At 41.9% G+C, this 19,038-nt stretch overlaps 3 protein-coding genes across 9 annotated transcripts in view; 2 read left to right on the top strand and 1 right to left on the bottom strand.

Annotated features, from left to right (window-relative positions):
* The window catches only part of LOC123768495 (zinc finger protein 609), a 129,587-nt gene extending 123,634 nt beyond the window's left edge, over nucleotides 1–5,953 (top strand). For all 5 annotated transcript variants that reach the window (XM_045759117.2, XM_045759125.2, XM_045759134.2 and 2 more), the window contains one exon: nucleotides 390–5,953. In XM_045759117.2, coding sequence (XP_045615073.1) covers nucleotides 390–463 — 74 coding nt within the window. In that variant the 3' untranslated portion in view covers nucleotides 464–5,953. The remainder of the gene's footprint in view (nucleotides 1–389) is intronic.
* The window catches only part of LOC123768447 (uncharacterized), a 487,820-nt gene that overhangs the window by 446,216 nt on the left and 22,566 nt on the right, over nucleotides 1–19,038 (bottom strand). The window lies entirely within an intron of this gene.
* Nucleotides 13,953–19,038, top strand: part of AcCoAS (acetyl coenzyme A synthase) — a 63,146-nt gene continuing 58,060 nt past the window's right edge. For 2 of the 3 annotated variants that reach the window (XM_045759156.2, XM_045759148.2), the window contains exon 1: nucleotides 13,954–14,303. In XM_045759156.2, coding sequence (XP_045615112.1) covers nucleotides 13,993–14,303 — 311 coding nt within the window. In that variant the 5' untranslated portion in view covers nucleotides 13,954–13,992. Of the gene's footprint in view, nucleotides 14,304–19,038 lie in introns of all 3 variants that reach the window. The other variant, XM_045759165.2, reaches the window with a different exon arrangement.

Here is a 19,038-nt window from a genome sequence, read left to right as displayed (position 1 = left end):
CTTGCCTCTACTGAGGTACAATATTCTGGTCCTGGGTTCTGGTAGGTACTTGTGACTCAAAAAAAAAAAAAAAAAAAAAAAAAAAAAGGCTTGGTGGGGTGGTTAGGGCTGGAGGTGACCAAGCCAGGGAGCATGGTGAGCCACCAAAGGGACCTACCAGAAAGTGGAGCTTTATTACATTCAGAAGTGGGTTTTTATTCATTGACACCTGTTCAATGAATAGCTTTAAGAAAGAGGACTTTATAATTTTAAACTTTAAATAATAACTTTAATAACTAAATATAACTTTATTAACTTCCAGAAAGAGGACAATGAAATAAATAAATGTAAGACAATTGATGTTTTCAACTGATATTGATAATGCCATTAAATAAGTTCCATTATTGCAGCACTGGGAGTGGGGCAGACAGCAGTGGCGGCGGGAGCGCCCTCAGGTCTAGCACCGGCTCCACCGGCCAAATGAGGTGCAACAATCTCAACCGCAGATGACCCTGTGGCTGGACCACCCGGGCACACTAGTGGAGAGATTGCAACAACTGATACCCAATTTCCATTGGGTTTAAATGAAGAACATTTCAAGTGGAGCTGATACACGTGAAGACATACAGTATTATTAATTGTGAAAGCAGAATACTGTATTTGTGGATTTTGGTTCTTTGTGTTACCTGTGGATTGTAAATGCATTGCAGTCCCCTGGAATAAACCAAGAAAATATCTTCTTTTAGAAGAGGAAAGGGTATTTTATGTGTGGTACAAACCTGCCAGGCTGTTGGAAGGGAGGAGCAAGAAGTACAAAAAACAGAAAGTGGTGTTTTGGTGTATATGGAGAAAAACACTAAATGGATTATTTATAATTGGTAGAATAATCAATATAAAATCTAGCATAAAAGTTTTTCTACAAAAAATGAACATTAAGTTTTTGATTAAATAAATTATAGATTTTTGTTATGAGCTTAAAAGCTCAACAAAATGTTTAAATAAAAATGCAGTGGTAAAGTTTGTGTTTACCACTGTGTGTGTGGAGTTACTTGTCAACAGTGAAGTGCTTGGCTGCATATGTGCTAGATTGGAATGATGTTTGTAGTGATTGGAAAAGACTTATGCAAATTTGACTGCTGAAATTCCAATTATGAATCTGAAAATCTATCAGAATCATAAGGTGGTGTGGGTTTGCCTCATGTGATAATATTTAAATAGAGACGAGCATGAAACTTGGGCACTACTGGACTGGCATCGTGCTGGTGACGTCAAGGAACTCTGTTGATTATCTTATTTTTATAGATAATTGGTAACAAATTGGTGTCTTTCATTATGGAAGTAATCAGAAATTATTGCAACATACTGAGTGGTTTGCATAGGCGAGTTATTGGTATGCAGAGTGCTGACATACCTCCTATAAGTGTTCACACCAATAGCCTTCTTGCGAAAAACAAGTGTCGTGCTGTTACGCTCAGGTATGATAGAAAAGTTTATGCCGAAGATTTAACACGGGCTTATGGAAGGTGAAACAAAAAAATGAATACCTGAAAGTATCACATCTTTCTTGTATTCCTCAAGAATGGAACACTGGAGCTGAATGATGGTTTGCAATGCCTTGTGTTTGTGGCAACATATAAAAGTTCTGGATTGTATTAATTATAGGACATGCCTGCATGAGTTATGTACTTCAGGTACATAAGTACATTTAGGATGTCTTCACATTTAATGGGTATTTATTTATTTTCTTTTAGATGACCAGGACTGAAGTATGGTCCACAAGCATTAAAGCAGAGCATACGGTGGTGTTGGGTGTGGGTTGAGGTTACATTACCTAGAGCACTGTAGGTGAGTTTTGTGGTGAGCTTAGATTCGCCCGTGTGTAGTCGGTCTGTGTGCTGTGTTCATTATCATCACTTTCATCATCATTTGTATATGTGTTCATACTGTGATCACGATGCTGTGGAGTCCATGTTATTATACTTTGTTGTCCTGGCCAGCCTGTGATAGGGTCAGCAAACTCAGGTGTGAAGAAATGGCTGTTCGTTTGTCTGAGGACCTTAGATCTAGCAGATGGCCGGGCAGCCATTTTACTATATGGATGTCATTTCAAATTATGTTAAAGGTATAAAACTTTATATTTCCTTTGGGGAATTCATAAAAATGTAGCTAGGATACATGTGAATCACTTGAAAAATTATTCATGAGGAAGGTCCATTGGAATTCTGAAAAATACAAAGCTATTACATATTCTAGTGTGAGGTAATGTCATTTATGAAACTTGAGATAATAAGTGGTCCATGTAAAGGAAGTTGTCACAATAGGTGTCATTCCATTCTGGTGATCATTCCATAACTTGGGTGTCGTCAGGCTCACCAGCCTCCGGTGTTCTGCAACTTTGTTATCCGGCATTAGGCTATAATGCTATATTCCATCAGGGCAACAAGGGCCCCTATCTTATTTAGAAAGATGACGCTTACGGCCAGTTGTTACCGAAAATTTACAAATGAACTGTATAAACTGTGGTAGTGGATTAAATGTTACAAATTATATCTTTGACTGGAACAAGTAGCTTCACTAGGGATTCAGTTCAGCTTCATATTAACATGTTAAATATTATTATAGTTGTTTCAGGATATTCTAAAATCAATTTTTCATCTTGCTGATATTTCATTTGGAAGAATGAGTGGTTCTAATTAAGTCACTTATTATATGTTTCTCTTGTTACAGGGAAGGTAAATTGGTTCACCGAGTGTTTACATATGCTCGGCGCCATTTTGAATAAGATTTATTGTAATACGAGGCAAACATTACAAATATTTATTTTCTTGTAAAAGTTATCATGATCTATATTTGGTATATTATCAAATATTAAACATCCTCTAATGATTCATAGATAACTGCATTACAGAAGATCTAACAGTAATAACTACATAAACATTTTGTAAGTGTTGTTGTGTTTGTTGTGCAAACATTCTGGATGTTAGTGTTGCTTGGCTTCTACCAGTTATTTTCACCTTTCAATTGAGTGCCAAATTTCATGTTTGTTTTACTTTTGTAATACAAATGTGTCACGACATTTATCCTGGAAAGATGTGGATGGAACAGGATGTTTTCAAGCAATTTGATCATTATTTAGAATTCACTTAATATTTAAACTAGATTCAAATGGTTGATAAAACAAATGATGATTTTCAATAAAAATATGGTTTTGAACTATATTTATCGTATATTTAATGAATTATTAAGATTAAAGGTAAAAATTCTTCAAAAGTGAAAAAATTGAGACAATTTAATTATATTTTTGAACTATATTTGGTATACTGTAACTGAATGTAAGTTCACACTTAAATACGAGTTAAGATAAGAAATAGTTGATCACTTGTAAATCTCTCAATTGATGTTAAATTACTGAGGAAGTTTAGCTGTTGTAACGCAACATTTAAACATCTTATATATTCCGTTGCATTGCACAGTGAACTATACAACAAAACTTTTGGATCAATGTCATGTCCAGTTATTTTTTAATCTTTTTACAGACTTGAATCTTCCTTTTCAGTAGGAACGATAAGAGGAAAACTTTTAACCAAATTCTACCATAAAAAAAAAAAAAATGCTTATAGGCCATTACAGTTGACCTGAAAATTGTAACTTGAAGACCAGGTAGCTAGTTTCTCATCCTGTCATTATTTGTTGGTGTTAAAGCTGTAAACAATATTCTTCTCAGTGTTGAGGAGTGTTGTTGAATGAGGTGATAATTGAACGTTCATGAAGAGATCTTGACAGTTTCCTCGGATACATTGTGCACATGATTTATGTAAGCAAAAACTTCTTCTTCACTTTCAACTCTGTTTAGTTTTAACATTTTCCCATGCAACAAGTGTATGAGCCAGTGCACCAGGTGTGTGAGTGAGTGCACCAGGTGTATGAGTGAGTGCAACAAATGTATGAGTACACCAGGTGTGTAAGTGAGTGCACCAGGTGTATGAGTGAGTGCAACAAGTGTATGAGTGAGTGCACAAGGTGTATCCGGCTGGGGGAGCTGGTTGGCCGAGTGGAAAGCACGCTGGACTTGTGATCCTGTGGTCCCGGGTTCGATCCCGGGCGCCGGCGAGAAACAACGGGCATAGTTTTTCACCCTGATGCCTCTGTTACCTAGCAGTAAAATAGGTACCTGGGTGTTAGTCAGCTGTCACGGGCTGTTTCCTGGGGGTGGAGGCCTGATCGAGGACCGGGCCGCGGGGACACTAAAGCCCCGAAATCATCTCAAGATAACCTCAAGGTATGAGCGAGTGCACCAATTGTGTGAGCGAGTGCACCAATTGTGTGAGCGAGTGCACCGGGTGGATGAGCGAGTGCACCAGGTGTGTGAGTGAGTGCACCGGGTGGATGAGCGAGTGCACCAGGTGTGTGAGTGCACCGGGTGGATGAGTGAGTGCACCGGGTGGATGAGTGAGTGCACCAGGTGTGTGAGTGAGTGCACCAGGTGTGTGAGTGAGTGCACCAGGTGTGTGAGTGAGTGCACCAGGTGTGTGAGTGAGTGCATCAGGTGTGTGAGTGAGTGCATCAGGTGTGTGAGTGAGTGCATCAGGTGTGTGAGTGAGTGCATCAGGTGTGTGAGTGAGTGCATCAGGTGTATGATTGCACCGGGTGGATGAGCGAGTGCACCAGGTGTATGAGTGAGTGCACCTAGTGTATGAGCGAGCGCACCGAGCGGATGAGTGAGCGCACCGAGTGGATGAGCGAGCACACCGAGCGGATGAGTGTGAATTGACGTGTTGCAGCAAGTGAGAGTTGGCGGGTGTGTGGCACAACATAACAATAATCAAGAAGTGGTCCACGGGTGTATGAATGAGATGCGTGGAACACGTTCCTCATCACCGCACGTTCTCATATAACCAGCTGCGTAGGCCATTGTTTACTCAATTGTTCACCAATACCGATCATAAAATTATTTGTGATGAGCAAGCTAAACTACGTACAAATGTTTTACCCCATATAAATAAATAATTATAAGCTTCAGTTGTCTTGAAGCATATTTAGGGTTTGATAAAGAAAAGTATTGCTTTGAATTAAATATTATGAAAGTTCCTTTATTGTAAATTCAATTTTTTGCAACTTTTAGTTTTTAGTATTTATTGAATTTGGGGCAGGGAGTGGGATGGGGGAGGGAGATGTTTTACCCTTAACTGCTGTGCATATCTAAGTTGCTTACACTTTTCACCAAAGGTGTTTTTGATTTTAACACAAGGAACTTATTTATCACCATTTCTAAACTGATAAAATTGTCACATTATTTGTTTATGATAACCAGCTGGTAATTGAGTATTAAGTAAACAATAAGGATTATGATAACATATCCAATGATGTGCAATTTTTGTAACAAAAATCCGTGCCAGCTGGTGAGGCAAGAGATGAGAGGGGTGCTATGCATCACATTAAAATTTTATATAATAGCCTATAAACGTTGAAAGGATTCATTCATAAATGGATCCGAGAGAGAGAGAGAGAGAGAGAGACTTGAGCATGCCTTGGTGATCAGGGAGTGGCCAGGCTTGGATGAGTGTATTGTGCTATCCCCAATTAATATGTAGGGGCCAAAGGTGTTGCATCACCTGTGATTGCTCAGTTAATGCCCAAGGTATGTGTTAATCGTGATTGGTCATGTGACCCTTAAATATCTTAGAACTAGCTGTGATTGTCTAATTAAAACACTTAAGTATCTTGGTATTTACATACAAAAATCTTGTGGCCATGAATGTAAAGTTTCATGGGCCTTGTGTGACCCCACCGCCCTCATCTGACCCAGCCTGGGGAAGGCACTTTTACAATGGTAACTTAGGAGAGATTTGTCATTAAGAAATTAATGAATGCGTGATAGGATTTCATATTACTGTACAAATGTTGGAAGGAACACATTGTTGCTCCAGTGTACATTTTGATTTGGCTTCTTACAGAATAAAATACTTTTATTGTATATGGTATTGTATTTAACCCCTGCACTGTGCATCTTTTTCATGTAATTACCTAAGTATAGTTAGAGGATGAGTTACTCTCGTGGTATCCCATTGTCCCGTACTCTGTTATATGACTCTTGAAACACAGTTTTGGCCTCCACCACCTTCACACTTAACTTGTTCCAACCATTTACCACTCTCTTTGCAGAAGTGAACTTTCTAATTTTGGGGGGCAGCTTTGTTTCCTTAGTTTAAATCAATGACCTCTTGTTCTTTAAGTTCCAGGTTTCAAGAATTGTCAATTTTGTTGATCCATTACTATTTTGAACATCGTGATCATATAGCCTCATTTTCTTCAATCTGCTATCTTTGGCATATTTAACACCTCTAACCTTTCCTCATAGATCTTGTTTTTCAGTTCTGGAAGTTTTTGCACCTTTTCCAGTTTATTGATGTGCTTAAAATATGGGCACCGTACAACTGCTGCATATTTCAAATTTTAGTCACACAAAGGTCGTGAATAATTTCTTTGATATTTCACCACCATATATAGTGGAACCTCGGTACTTGTACTTAATTGGTTCCAAAAGGCCTTTCGAGTGCCGATCTGTTAGAGTATTAAATAATTTTTTTCCCCATTAGGCATAATGTAAATTAGATTAATCCATTCCAGACCACAAAAGTATACAATAAATTAAATAAATGCAAATAAATTCTCACTTGCCTGCACTTAGTAGAATTGATGGTGTATGTGGAAGGTGATGAGGCAGAGGAGGAGAGGTGTTATTCTTTGGCAGGGGAGTCTCCTACCATTATAACATCCGGGGTGCTCTCATTTTTCTTTTTCTTTTTTCTGTTTCGCACTTTAGATTCATTCTATGGTTTTCTTACAAGAAACTTTAACAGTGTTGATTGGATTTGCTTGGATTTTAAAATGTTTTTAAAGTGAGACATAACATTGTCATTCAGCAGGTTTATAACACTGTTCATCACAGCATTGTCAGGGTGATTTTTTTTTTTTTCCCCCAAAAAAAACTTTGCACTTCCACCCCCAATTTTGCAAACATTTCTTTTATTAGGGAACTAGAGACATCCTCCCTACCCTCCTCCTCTGAGAAGAACAACTCAGCTGCTGTGTGTTGTTGCTCCCTGTGAAGGTCCTGCAGGTCTTACCTGGCGAGTCTCTTCTGTGCTCCTCCACTAACTCCTCCAGTGGTGAGCTCTATTCTGTGCTCTTCGACTAACTCCTCCAGTGGTGAGCTTTGCTCTGTGCTTCTCCACTAACTCCTCCAGTGGTAAGTGTAATTACCCAAGTGTAGTTACCTGGTCGATGGGGTTCTGGGAGTTCTACTCTCCAAGCCCAGCCCGAGGCCAGGCTCGACTTGTGAGAGTTTGGTCCACAAGGCTGTTGCTTGGAGCGGCCCGCAGGCCCACATACCCACCACAGCCCCGCGGCCCGGTCGTCGACCAGGCCTCCTGGTTGCCGGACTGATCAACCACAGCCCGGTTGGTCCGGCACTCCTTGAAGAAAACAATCTAGTTTCCTCTTGAAGATGTCCGCGGTTGTTCCTGCAATATTTCTGATGCTCGCTGGTAGGACGTTGAACAACCGTGGACCTCTGATGTTTATACAGTGTTCTCTGATTGTGCCCATGGCACCTCTGCTCTTCACTGGTTCTATTCTGCATTTTCTTCCATGTCGTTCACTCCAGTACGTTATTTTACTGTGCAGATTTGGGACCTGTCCCTCCAGTATTTTCCACGAGTATATTATTTGGTATCTCTCTCGTCTCCGTTCTAGTGAGTACATTTGGAGAGCTTTGAGACGATCCCAATAATTTAGGTGCTTTATCTCTTCTATGCGTGCCGTATATGTTCTCTGTATTCCCTCCTTCACTAATACGAATAGGTCTAATACTGGCAGTGGTTCGCTTTTGATTTAGCATATGTGAAGAAATATTTTTGGTTTTTCTATATTTCTTGAATTGCTTTGTGTTCTAGTTGCCTTTCTTCAGTCTGATAGTAATGCTTCAGTCTCTTTTCGATTTTTTCAATCTCCCTGTTTAAATTATTTCTTCTTTGTATGGAGAGTCGTGTCTGCTTAAGCATTTCTGTTAATTTCTTCCTTCTTTTGTAATGTCGTCTGCGTTCTCTTTCTACATTTGACCTCTTTACAGTTACAGGATTAGAGCTACGCTCGTGGTGTCCCGTTTCCTCAGCACTCTGTCACATAATGCTTTGAAATTAATGACGGTCTTGGCCTCCACCACCACCTCACCTAACTTGTTCCAACCGTCTACCACTCTGTTTACAAAAGTACGTTTTCTTATATTTCCCCGGCAGCTTTGTTTCGTTAGTTTAAATTTTATGACCTCTTGTTCTTGAAGTTCCAGGTTTCAGGAAATCTTCCCTATGAATTTTATCGATTCCCTTTACTATTTTGTATGTAGTGATCATATTACTTTTTTTCTTCTATCTTCTAGTTTAGGCATATTTAATGTCGGTTAAATGTCATGTCATGCCTCTAACCTCTAGAGGTTATGCCTCTAACCTCTAGAGGTTGGAGGTATGGCAACCACATGAAACTAATAGGCTTAGCAGGATGTGCAAAATAACCCTGTTGAAAAGTAGAGGTGCAATAGGTATGCTGAGAGAGAATTCTTACCAACATCAAGGGCCCAAGACTTCAACACTCACCCGCTGTACATAAGGGGCATAACTGGCCGGCTTCTCACAATGTTCAAGAGAGAACTCGACAAACACCGCCAAAGAATACCTGATTAACCAGGCAGTGATTCATGTCAGGCTGTGTAAGCAGCCTCATCCAACAGCCTGGTTGACCAGACGGACCAACCGGGAGGCCTGGTTGGAGACCAGACTGCGAGGGCTTTGGTCTCCCAGAACCTCCACAAGGTAGGTAACCTCTCCTCATAGCCCTTGTCTTTCAGTTCCAAGAGTCATTTAGTTGCATGTCTTTGCCCCTTTTCCCAGTCTGTGGATGTGCTTCTTAAGATATGGGCACCACACAACCACTGTATATTCCAGTTTTGGTCTCACAAAGGTCGTGAACAATTTCTTTAGTATTTCACCATCCATGTATTTAAAAGCAATTCAGGAATTGGAAAGCATACCATTGGCTCCTCACGCAATGTTCTTTATGCGGTCCTCAGGTGATAGTTTTTATCTAGAACCATCCCTAGATCTTTTTATCTGAATTTTTTTTTTTTTTAACTTTTTTCACATAATTTGTAGATTGTGTGTAGTCTAGTCTATTTTCTCCTATTCCACATTCCATAAACGTGACATTTATTGACAATCGTCTGCACCTCCTACCTTCCCCAGTATCTTAGCATCATCAGCAAACATGCTCATCTAATTCTGTATTCCTTCTGGAAGATTGTTTATGTAGACGATGAACTTTACTGGTGCAAGAACTGAACCCTGTGATACTCCGCTAGTAACACTTCTCCAGTCAGATTCATTACCTCTAATTACCACCCTCATCTTTCTGTTAGAATTTTTTCATTCAGGCCAGAAGTCTCCCTGTCACCCATCCAGCATGTTCCAGTTTCCAAAACAACCTCTTGTGTAGGACTCAGTCAAAAACCTTTTTTTCTAGCATTTTGAGTACCATGCTTGTTAATGATACGGGACTATAATTTAGAGGACCTTCTCTGCTACCATTTTTGTTGACTGAAACTATGCCTTTTTCCATATATCTGCTAAATTTCCTGTGCCCAAAGATCTTTGGAATATCAATTGAAGTGGAATGCACAGCTCAGTTGCACATTCTCACAGCACCTAATCTTATCTTGAGATGATTTTAGGGCCCGCGGCCCGGTCCTCGACCAGGCCTCCTTTTTGTTACACCCCCCCAGGAAGCAACCCGTAGCAGCTGTCTTAACTCCCAGGTACCTATTTACTGTTAGGTAACAAGGGCATCAGGGTGAAAGAAACGTTTTGCCCATTTATCTCCACCTCCACCGGGGATCGAACCCGGAACCTCAGGACTACGAACCCTGATTTTTTAGAATTAATTTTTCAATTACTATCGACAGTGAAAAGAAACGTAAGAAATATTGAGAAAATTCGTGTTAGAATTATTAATCTCACTTTTTCGGTCATATTATACAACATGCATACATATATATATATATATATATATATATATATATATATATATATATATATATATATATATATATATATATATATATATATATATATATATATATATATATATATATATATATATATATATATATATATATATATATATATATATATATGTCGTACCTAATAGCCAGAACGCACTTCTCAGCCTACTATTCAAGGCCCGATTTGCCTAATAAGCCAAGTTTTCATGAATTAATGTTTTTTCGTCTACCTAACCTACCTAACCTAACCTAACCTAGCTTTTTTTGGCTACCTAACCTAACCTTACCTATAAATATAGGTTAGGTTAGGTTAGGTAGGGTTGGTTAGGTTCGGTCATATATCTACGTTAATTTTAACTCCAATAAAAAAAAATTGACCTCATACATAGAAAAAAGGGTTGCTTTATCATTTCATAAGAAAAATTTTTTAGTAAATATACTAATTCAGGAAAACTTGGCTTATTAGGCAAATCGGGCCTTGAATAGTAGGCTGAGAAGTGAGTTCTGGCTACTAGGTACGACATATATATATATATATATATATATATATATATATATATATATATATATATATATATATATATATATATATATATATATATATATATATATATATATATATATATATATATATATATATATATATAATATTATAGTATATTTTGGTAGCAGTCTTTCTTGTAAACATATGTTGTTGGATATGACCGAAAGGGTAAGATTAATTCTAACACAAATCTTTTCAATATTTCTTACGTTTCTCTTCACTGTCGATGGTAATTGAAAAATTAACTCTGCAAAATTCATTTTTTTACATTTTTATTTTTGATCTGACGCCTAAAAGCGTTTCATAAGTGCTGCTTACATTCTCAAAGACTGGTTTACATATACAAATATCATACTTATATGCGTCTTGGGTGAGGTGATATGACAAATGTTTTGGGTGAAGTGGGTATAAATTGGGTATGAAATCATATGAATGAAAGTAACTACAGAATGCCTATTGGTCTTTCTCTTGCTGCTTCTATGTTGTTTCTGTGTCTTGAAGTGGTGGTCAAACGGAGAACCGAGTAATACAGGCTTACCTTTCTAGACTACTTTCACTTTGATCAGGTTTGGTTTAACGGATTCCTCCATAAACTAGAGGTGTACGTACCACGTCACACTCAGTGCTTCTGATGTAAAGGTTTCATCCATACCTCAAAAGGCTGCATCAAAGACATTAAATGTGAGAAATGCTCTGGTTCTCATTACACACAAGACTGTGCGTCAGATATACTCACCTGCTCTCACTGTGGTGGCGATCATGATATTACATTCAAACAATGTCCTCCATATATTGCGGCAAAACTAAGGTTCTCTCTATCACCAACCTGCAATACAATAGTGCATTGAAACAACCTAACTCAGTCTATCATCAACCACTACCTCACACTCAACCATAACCTTTGCGTGTACCTGATATGTCTGTCACTGACAATCCTGCACTTCCAGTCCAATTCTTTCCCACAAATTATACCACTGACCCCTTGACCTTGTTGAGAGACTTGTCACTCGCATTGAAAATACACTAAAAAAGACGCTGGACCGACTCCTAACTAAATTCTTTACACAAGCAAACCAACCCATCCCCGAGACCGACCCAACAGACACCCCATCGACATATACAGACAATGACATCCGCCCTAACACAGCTACCATTGCTGGACATACATCATTTGAACTGATGCGGGAAACCTTCCTAAATGACTCCTTAACACACGTCCGAGAACCTTAACACGCCTTACCAAAGTCACTCCTTAGGCTGACTTGCTGGGAGGTTTGTACAACCCCCAGCTGTACAAACCTCCCAGCAACCTGGCATTTTGACTGAAAAAAACACATAAACCACACTCTCTCGCGACACATCCTCCAAGCACTTCCAGATATTGAACACGGTGTACTACTGACACGTCAAAGATGACCGATGTAATCACATCCCAGACGTAAAAATCAGAAATACAACATAACCCATTTTCAACAAACCTACCCCAACCTAACCTTATACACATTACCACCATGTTACTTAATGTACTCCTGTAACTTACCCTACCATAATGTACCCAAACCTATCTGAATTGCGACTAACTCCCAAACATACTTCGACTCACAAGCTCAGTCTCTTGACTAAACCTCACACTTTTCATAAAACAGCAACACTTTGATACCACCATTAAGAAAACTCCTCATCTTTGACATCTATTTCCATTCCATTTCAATTTGGAAATTTTCATTTCCACTCATATGTTTAGTTTTCTCATTGTCCTCACGCAAACAAGACATTGATAACTTCCAATCTCTGCCAAATTATGAACATTGATGCGCCACTGTGAGTTCCGCATCTTTCAACATCACCGCTCGTGCAGTCATCGGGAGGACAAATCTTCATGCAAACTGCACGTATTGCAAAGAAGAATAGGGGCATCAGGGTGAAAGAAACTCTGCCCATTTGTTTCCACCTTTACCGGGAATTGATCCCCGAACCCTAGGACTACAAATAACGAGCGCTGTCCGCTCAGCCGTCAGGCCCCCTGCCCCCACTTAGCTTCTCTATTAAACTAGTTGAGAGACGGACACTTTTTGACGTGATTGGGAAAGACATTCCACACTTTGGGACCCTTGATTTACAGGGCATTTCTACTTTGGTTAAGTCGCACTATTATCAATATCAAACATATATTTGTTTATAGTGTGGTGCCCATGGTTCCTCTTATACCCCTCTAGAAAGCGTTATTTTTTTGTATTATTATTATTATTATTGCTTTGTATTATTATGTTAATTGTCTTATGTATGCCACCTGTGAGGCAGGAGTTGTTTAATATCTATCAGTTCCTTGCTTGGTGAGGAGCGGACATTGTGTGTTGAGGCGAGGAAGATGTCGGTTAATGAATTTATGTCTTGTGTACTATTATATTCAGATTCCCAGTTTATATTGTGAAATGCATTTATAAGATTGTCTATTGCTGCTTTGCGTGTAGTCTGAAGGTTAATTTCTTGGTCTCCCATGGTGTCATGTCCATGTTGGCAATGAGGAAGGTAGGATAGTGGTCGGTTGTTCTCTCAGTGAATATACAAGAGTCAAGGTATAATTAATAATGTCACTCAAACTCGTATAAGGATATAGCTGCTCTGGTGAAAGTGCAACATCGAACAACAAAAGTCATTCCAGAGCTAAGTCAACTCACGTATCAGGAAGGGTTGAGGGCCACAGGGTAACAACACTGCACACCAGGCATGACAGGACAGATCTCATCGTAACCTTTAAAATACTAAACAATTTAGAGGATGTTGAGCTAGATAATATCTTTAAAAGGTCAGATGTAACACAAACAAGGAGCAACGGTTTCAAGCTCAACAAGCCACAGTGTAGGACTGAGAACAGGAGATACTTTTTCACCCACAGGATTATTAACCCATGGAACCGCCTACCCGCCGAAGCCGTAAATGGCCAAAACTCAGTTAAAGTTTAAAATCCAACCGGGAAAAATCAACAGGACAAATGGTGGGACCTTTGACAAGCCACCGGCTTCCTGTCCACGGCAAGGCTCTTAGAGTGTTAGTAATCCTCAGGTAAATTCAGGTAAAGAGTATTACATTCTTGCAAAACCAGTAATTGCAAAGGGTTTGGTAATTTCTAAACGAGTAATTATTAAAAGTATGATTAAGTTATTATGTTTAATGATGCTTTATTAAATACTGCATATACATTAGATACAGGAGTTGACTATGATTAAAAAGAAGTAGGTGGCGTGAAATATGTAGGTTGGGTGCTAAGGTTAGCGGAGGTGGCGAGCGGGTGGGGCGGCAGCGGTGTTTACCACAGTGTTCCCTAGACAGTCCGAGAGTGAAGGTCACGCCCGGCATCATGGCCTCCCATCAACACCTTATCTTTAACCCTGCCCAGAAAGTGGCCAAAATCTCCCATTGCTCCTCTATGGAGCAATATAAACAAATGCATGAAAAATCGCTTAAAGACCCGGAAGCTTTCTGGGGGGAGATAGCCAAGAGTTTTCACTTTGAACACAGTGTCACGGGCAAGTTCCTGGATTATAATTTTGACATAAGTAAAGGGAAGATATTCGTGCGGTGGCTGGAGGGCGCCAAGACCAACATCACCTACAACTGCCTTGATGTGCACGTCCTGGCTGGCCACGGTGACCAGGTGGCCTTCTACTGGTGAGTGATCGATCCCTCCTGCTGCTGCTGCCCTCTCCCTCCTGCTGCTCTTAGCCTTCCCTCCTCCCGCTGCTGCTGCTGCTGCCCTCAGCCTTACCTCCTCCTGCTGTCCTCTCCCTTCCCTCCTGCTGTCCTGGCTGGCCACGGTGACCTACTGGTGAGTGATCGATCCCTCCTGCTGCTGCCCTCTCCCTGCTACTGCTGCCCTCAGCCTTCCCTCCTCCTCCTCCTGCCCTCTTCTTCCACCCCCCCCCAGCTGCTGCCATCTTCTTCCCCCCCTGCTGTTGCCCTCGTCTCCCCCCCTGCTGTTGCCCTCTTCTTCCCCCCCCCAGCTGTTGCCCTCTTCTCCCCCCCTGCTGTTGCCCTCTTCTTCCCCCCCCCCAGCTGTTGCCCTCTTCTTCCCCCCTGCTGTTGCCCTCTTCTCCCTTCTGTTGCCCTTTTCTCCTCCCTGCTGTTGCCCTCTTCTTCCCCTCCCCTGCTGTTGCCCTCTTCTTCCCCCCCCTGCTGTTGCCCTCTTCTTCCCCCCTGCTGTTGCCCTCTTCTTCTCCCCCCCCTGCTGTTGCCCTCTTCTTCCCCCCCCCCCTGCTGTTGCCCTCTTCTTCCCCCCCCTGCTGTTGCCCTCTTCTTCCCCCCCCCCTGCTGTTGCCCTCTTCTTCCCCCCCCTGCTGTTGCCCTCTTCTTCCCCCCCCCCTGCTGTTGCCCTCTTCTTCCCCCCCTGCTGTTGCCCTCTTCTTCCCTCTCCTGCTGTTGCCCTCTTCTTCCCTCTCCTGCTGTTGCCCTCTTCTTCCCTCTCCTGCTGTTGCCCTATTCTTCCCTCCCCTGCTGTTGCCCTCTTCTTCCCTCCCCTGCTGTTGCCCTCTTCTTCCCTCCCCTGCTGTTGCCCTCTTCTTCCCTCCCCTGCTGTTGCCCTCTTCTTCCCCCCCCCTGCTGTTGCCCTCTTCTTCCCCCCTGCTGTTGCCCTCTTCTTCCCCCCTGCTGTTGCCCTCTTCTTCCCCCCCCCTGCTGTTGCCCTCTTCTTCCCCCCTGCTGTTGCCCTCTTCTCCCCCCCTGCTGTTGCCCTCTTCTTCCCCCCTGCTGATGCCCTCTTCTTCCCCCCCTGCTGTTGCCCTCTTCTTCCCCCCCCCCTGCTGTTGCCCTCTTCTTCCCTCCCTTGCTGTTGCCCTCTTCTTCCCTCCCCTGCTGTTGCCCTCTTCTTCCCTCCCCTGCTGTTGCCCTCTTCTTCCCCCCTGCTGTTGCCCTCTTCTTCCCTCCCCTGCTGTTGCCCTCTTCTTCCCCCCCTGCTGTTGCCCTCTTCTTCCCCCCCTCTGCTGTTGCCCTCTTCTTCCCCCCCTCTGCTGTTGCCCTCTTCTTCCCCCCCTCTGCTGTTGCCCTCTTCTTCCCCCCTCTGCTGTTGCCCTCTTCCCCCCCCCTCTGCTGTTGCCCTCTTCTTCCCCCCCCTCTGCTGTTGCCCTCTTCTTCCCCCCCACCTCTGCTGTTGCCCTCTTCTTCCCCCCCACCTCTGCTGTTGCCCTCTTCTTCCCCCCCCCTCTGCTGTTGCCCTCTTCTTCCCCCCCCTCTGCTGTTGCCCTCTTCTTCCCCCCCTGCTGTTGCCCTCTTCTTCCCCCCCTGCTGTTGCCCTCTTCTTCCCCCCCTGCTGTTGCCCTCTTCTTCCCCCCCTGCTGTTGCCCTCTTCTTCCCCCCTGCTGCTGCCATCTCCTCTCCGGATACCCTCCTCTTCCCTGCTGCTACCCCTCCTCTTCCCTCCCCCTTGTTTGATACCTGCTTGATGAGGTTCTGGGAGTTGGTCCACCAGGCTGTTGCTTGGAGCGGCCCGCAGGCCCACATACCCATCACAGCCCGGTTGGTCCTGCACTCCTTGAAGAAAACAGTCTAGTTTTCACTTGAAGATGTCCACGGTTATTCCGGCTTCTTATATTCGCTGGGAGGATGTTGAACAACCGCGGACCTCTGATGTTTATACAGTGTTCTCTGATTGTGCCTATGGCACCTCTGCTCTTCACTGGTTCTATTCTGCATTTTCTTCCATATCGTTCACTCCAGTATGTTGATATTTTACTGTGTAGATTTGGGACTTGGCCCTCTAGTATTTTCCACGTGTATATTATTTGGTATCTCTCCCGTCGTCTTTCTAGCGAGTACATTTGGAGAGCTTTGAAACGATCCCAGTAATTTAGGTGCTCTATCTCGTCTATGCTTGCCGTATATGTTCTCCGTATTCCCTCTATTTCAGCAATCTCCTCTTCTGAGGGGGCAAGTGTGTACTGAGCAGTACTCAAGACGCGACTACACAAGTGATTTAAAAGTACAACCATTGTGATGGGATCCCAGGATTTGAAAGCTCTCGTAATTCATCTTATAATTTTTTCTGGCTGACGCAATATTTGCTTGGTTACGCTCCCTAAACGTTAGGTCGTCGGACATAGTTATTCCCAAATCCTTTACACGCTGCTTTCCTACTATGGGCAAATTTGATAGTGTTTTGTACCCTGTATTATGATTAAGGTCCTCATTTTTACTGTACCTGAGTACCTGGAATTTATCACTTAAACATCATGTTATTTTCTGTTGCTCAGTCGAAAACATTTTAATATCTGCTTGTAGTTTTTCAATGTCTTCAGCAGAGGTAATTTTCATGCAGATTTTTGTGTCATCTGCAAAGGATAATACGAAGCTGTGCCTTGTATTTGACTCTATATCTGATATGAGAATAAGGAAAGCAGTGATGCAAGGACTGTACCCTGAGATACAGAGCTTTTAACTGCGCATGAACTCGATTTTATATGGTTGACTGTTACTCTGTGTGTTCTGTTCGACAGAAAACTGAGTATCCAGCGTCTTACTTTACCAGTTATTCCCATTGACCTCATTTTATGTGTATCACTCCATGGTCACATTTATAGAATGCCTTTGCGAAGTCCGTGTATACCACATCTGCATTCTGTTTTTCTTCTAATGCGTCGGTGATTTTGTCGTAGTGAAAAAGCTGTGAGAGGCACGATCTTCCTGCTCTAAATCCATGTTGGCCTGGGTTGTGGAAGTCATTGGTCTTAATGAAACTAATGACCTGACTCCTGAGCACTCTCTCAAATACTTTTATTATGTGGGACGTTAGTGCAACTGGTTTATAATTCTTTGCCAATGCTTTGCTCCCTCCCTTGTGTAGAGGGGCTTTGTTTGCTGCTTTAAGCGCATCTGGTATCTCCCTCGTGTCCAAGCTCTTCCTCCACACTATACTGAGTGCCTGTTCTACTGGTACTTTGCATTTCTATATAAATATTGAATTCCATGAGTCTGGACCCGGGGCTGAGTGCATGGGCATATTGTCAATTTCTTTCAAAATCTGCCACGCTCGTGTTGATATTGTATCACGGGTAAGGTTTCTCGAATTATCTTTCCTCCTTCTCCCCCTCTACCCGTATTCTTAATTTTTATTCTCTACCAAGGGACTCCAAAACTTTTACTAAAGCCAACTCCACGCCACGTGGTCCTAAGACGATTGACCGACTTAGGATTCTACAACCCGTATGACGTGACCTAGACTTTGAGCAAAACCCTAGAGTCGCCTCCGCCGCCACCACCAGACCAGTAACACTGAACAATGATCGAGGTCTGGATCGATCATGCTAATTAATCAACCTTGGGGCTTGATCCCCACTATAACCGATGACCTTGAGTGTGGAATAAATTACACGGTAAAGATGACTTCCGATTTGGTGTTAGAATCGGCGCCCAATTCAACTCTGCCTCGTAGGGACCACGTGACCAGGACAAATTCATCTAAAAAGAACATACACATGGAAATAATACAAATGCAATTTATTAACTAATTAATTTATTAAAAGAAAAACTAAAACAAAATCTAAAGATGTTCACTCCCTACTTGACCTGAACGGCAATGAGTTGACTATCCCTATAAAAACTCATACAGCAACTCTACCTTGGGCGACCAGCTAAAGATGTTGGGGCTGGTCTTGGGGGAGGTAAGATAGTTGACCTCTCCCAGTTGATCTCACGTCCACACTGATCTCCCTCTCTGGTCTTCCCCTGACTAGAGCATTGTATTGTTCCGCATCGCTTACCAAGTTACTTAGCCAGGTTTAAGTTATAACAATTAACCTCTGTTGTACTTAATTGATCCAGACTGGTTGAATTATTTTACTGAAGTTAAATTACACAAGCATCTAACGGCAGAGCTGTTCCCGATCACCAAAATGGTTATTTGAACTTTGAGAAATAGTGGACATGTCAACTCTGATGACCTATGACCGCCGGTCACTCGCGCCTTACAACTTAGATCTGATTCGTGACGTCACTGATGGTGACTTAACTCAAATCTCCTAATAATTAGAATACTCTTGGTACTATAACCAGGAATATTATACAATACAATTTTAATACAAAATGAATAAAGGCTAATTTCTCTAAATTACTGAATACTATAGGATGGTTCATTATACACAACTATGAACAGAGACGCCCGCCATTTGTGACTCAGACCTGCTAATCCCCAGGGGAATGTGCGTTGTTGAGGTCAGGTCCCTACACGAAACTTCTGGAACCTTCTGGAATAATTCTTACAACAGCCTAGTTTGTTACAATATGTTATATTTACAGAGGGTTTGGATATCACGCATAAAGAAGTTGTCCGGATCTTCCACATTCATGCTGTGTATCGAGGTGCTAAACATGTCCTCATACTGCTTTTTAAGGATTTCACTAATTTCTTTATCGTCTT

Source organism: Procambarus clarkii, chromosome 86, assembly GCF_040958095.1.
Source record: "Procambarus clarkii isolate CNS0578487 chromosome 86, FALCON_Pclarkii_2.0, whole genome shotgun sequence".
In the NCBI taxonomy this organism is placed as follows: Eukaryota; Metazoa; Arthropoda; class Malacostraca; order Decapoda; family Cambaridae; genus Procambarus; species Procambarus clarkii.
The sequence above is the reverse complement of the archived record's forward strand: the minus strand, read 5'-3'. Positions and strand labels throughout refer to the sequence as shown.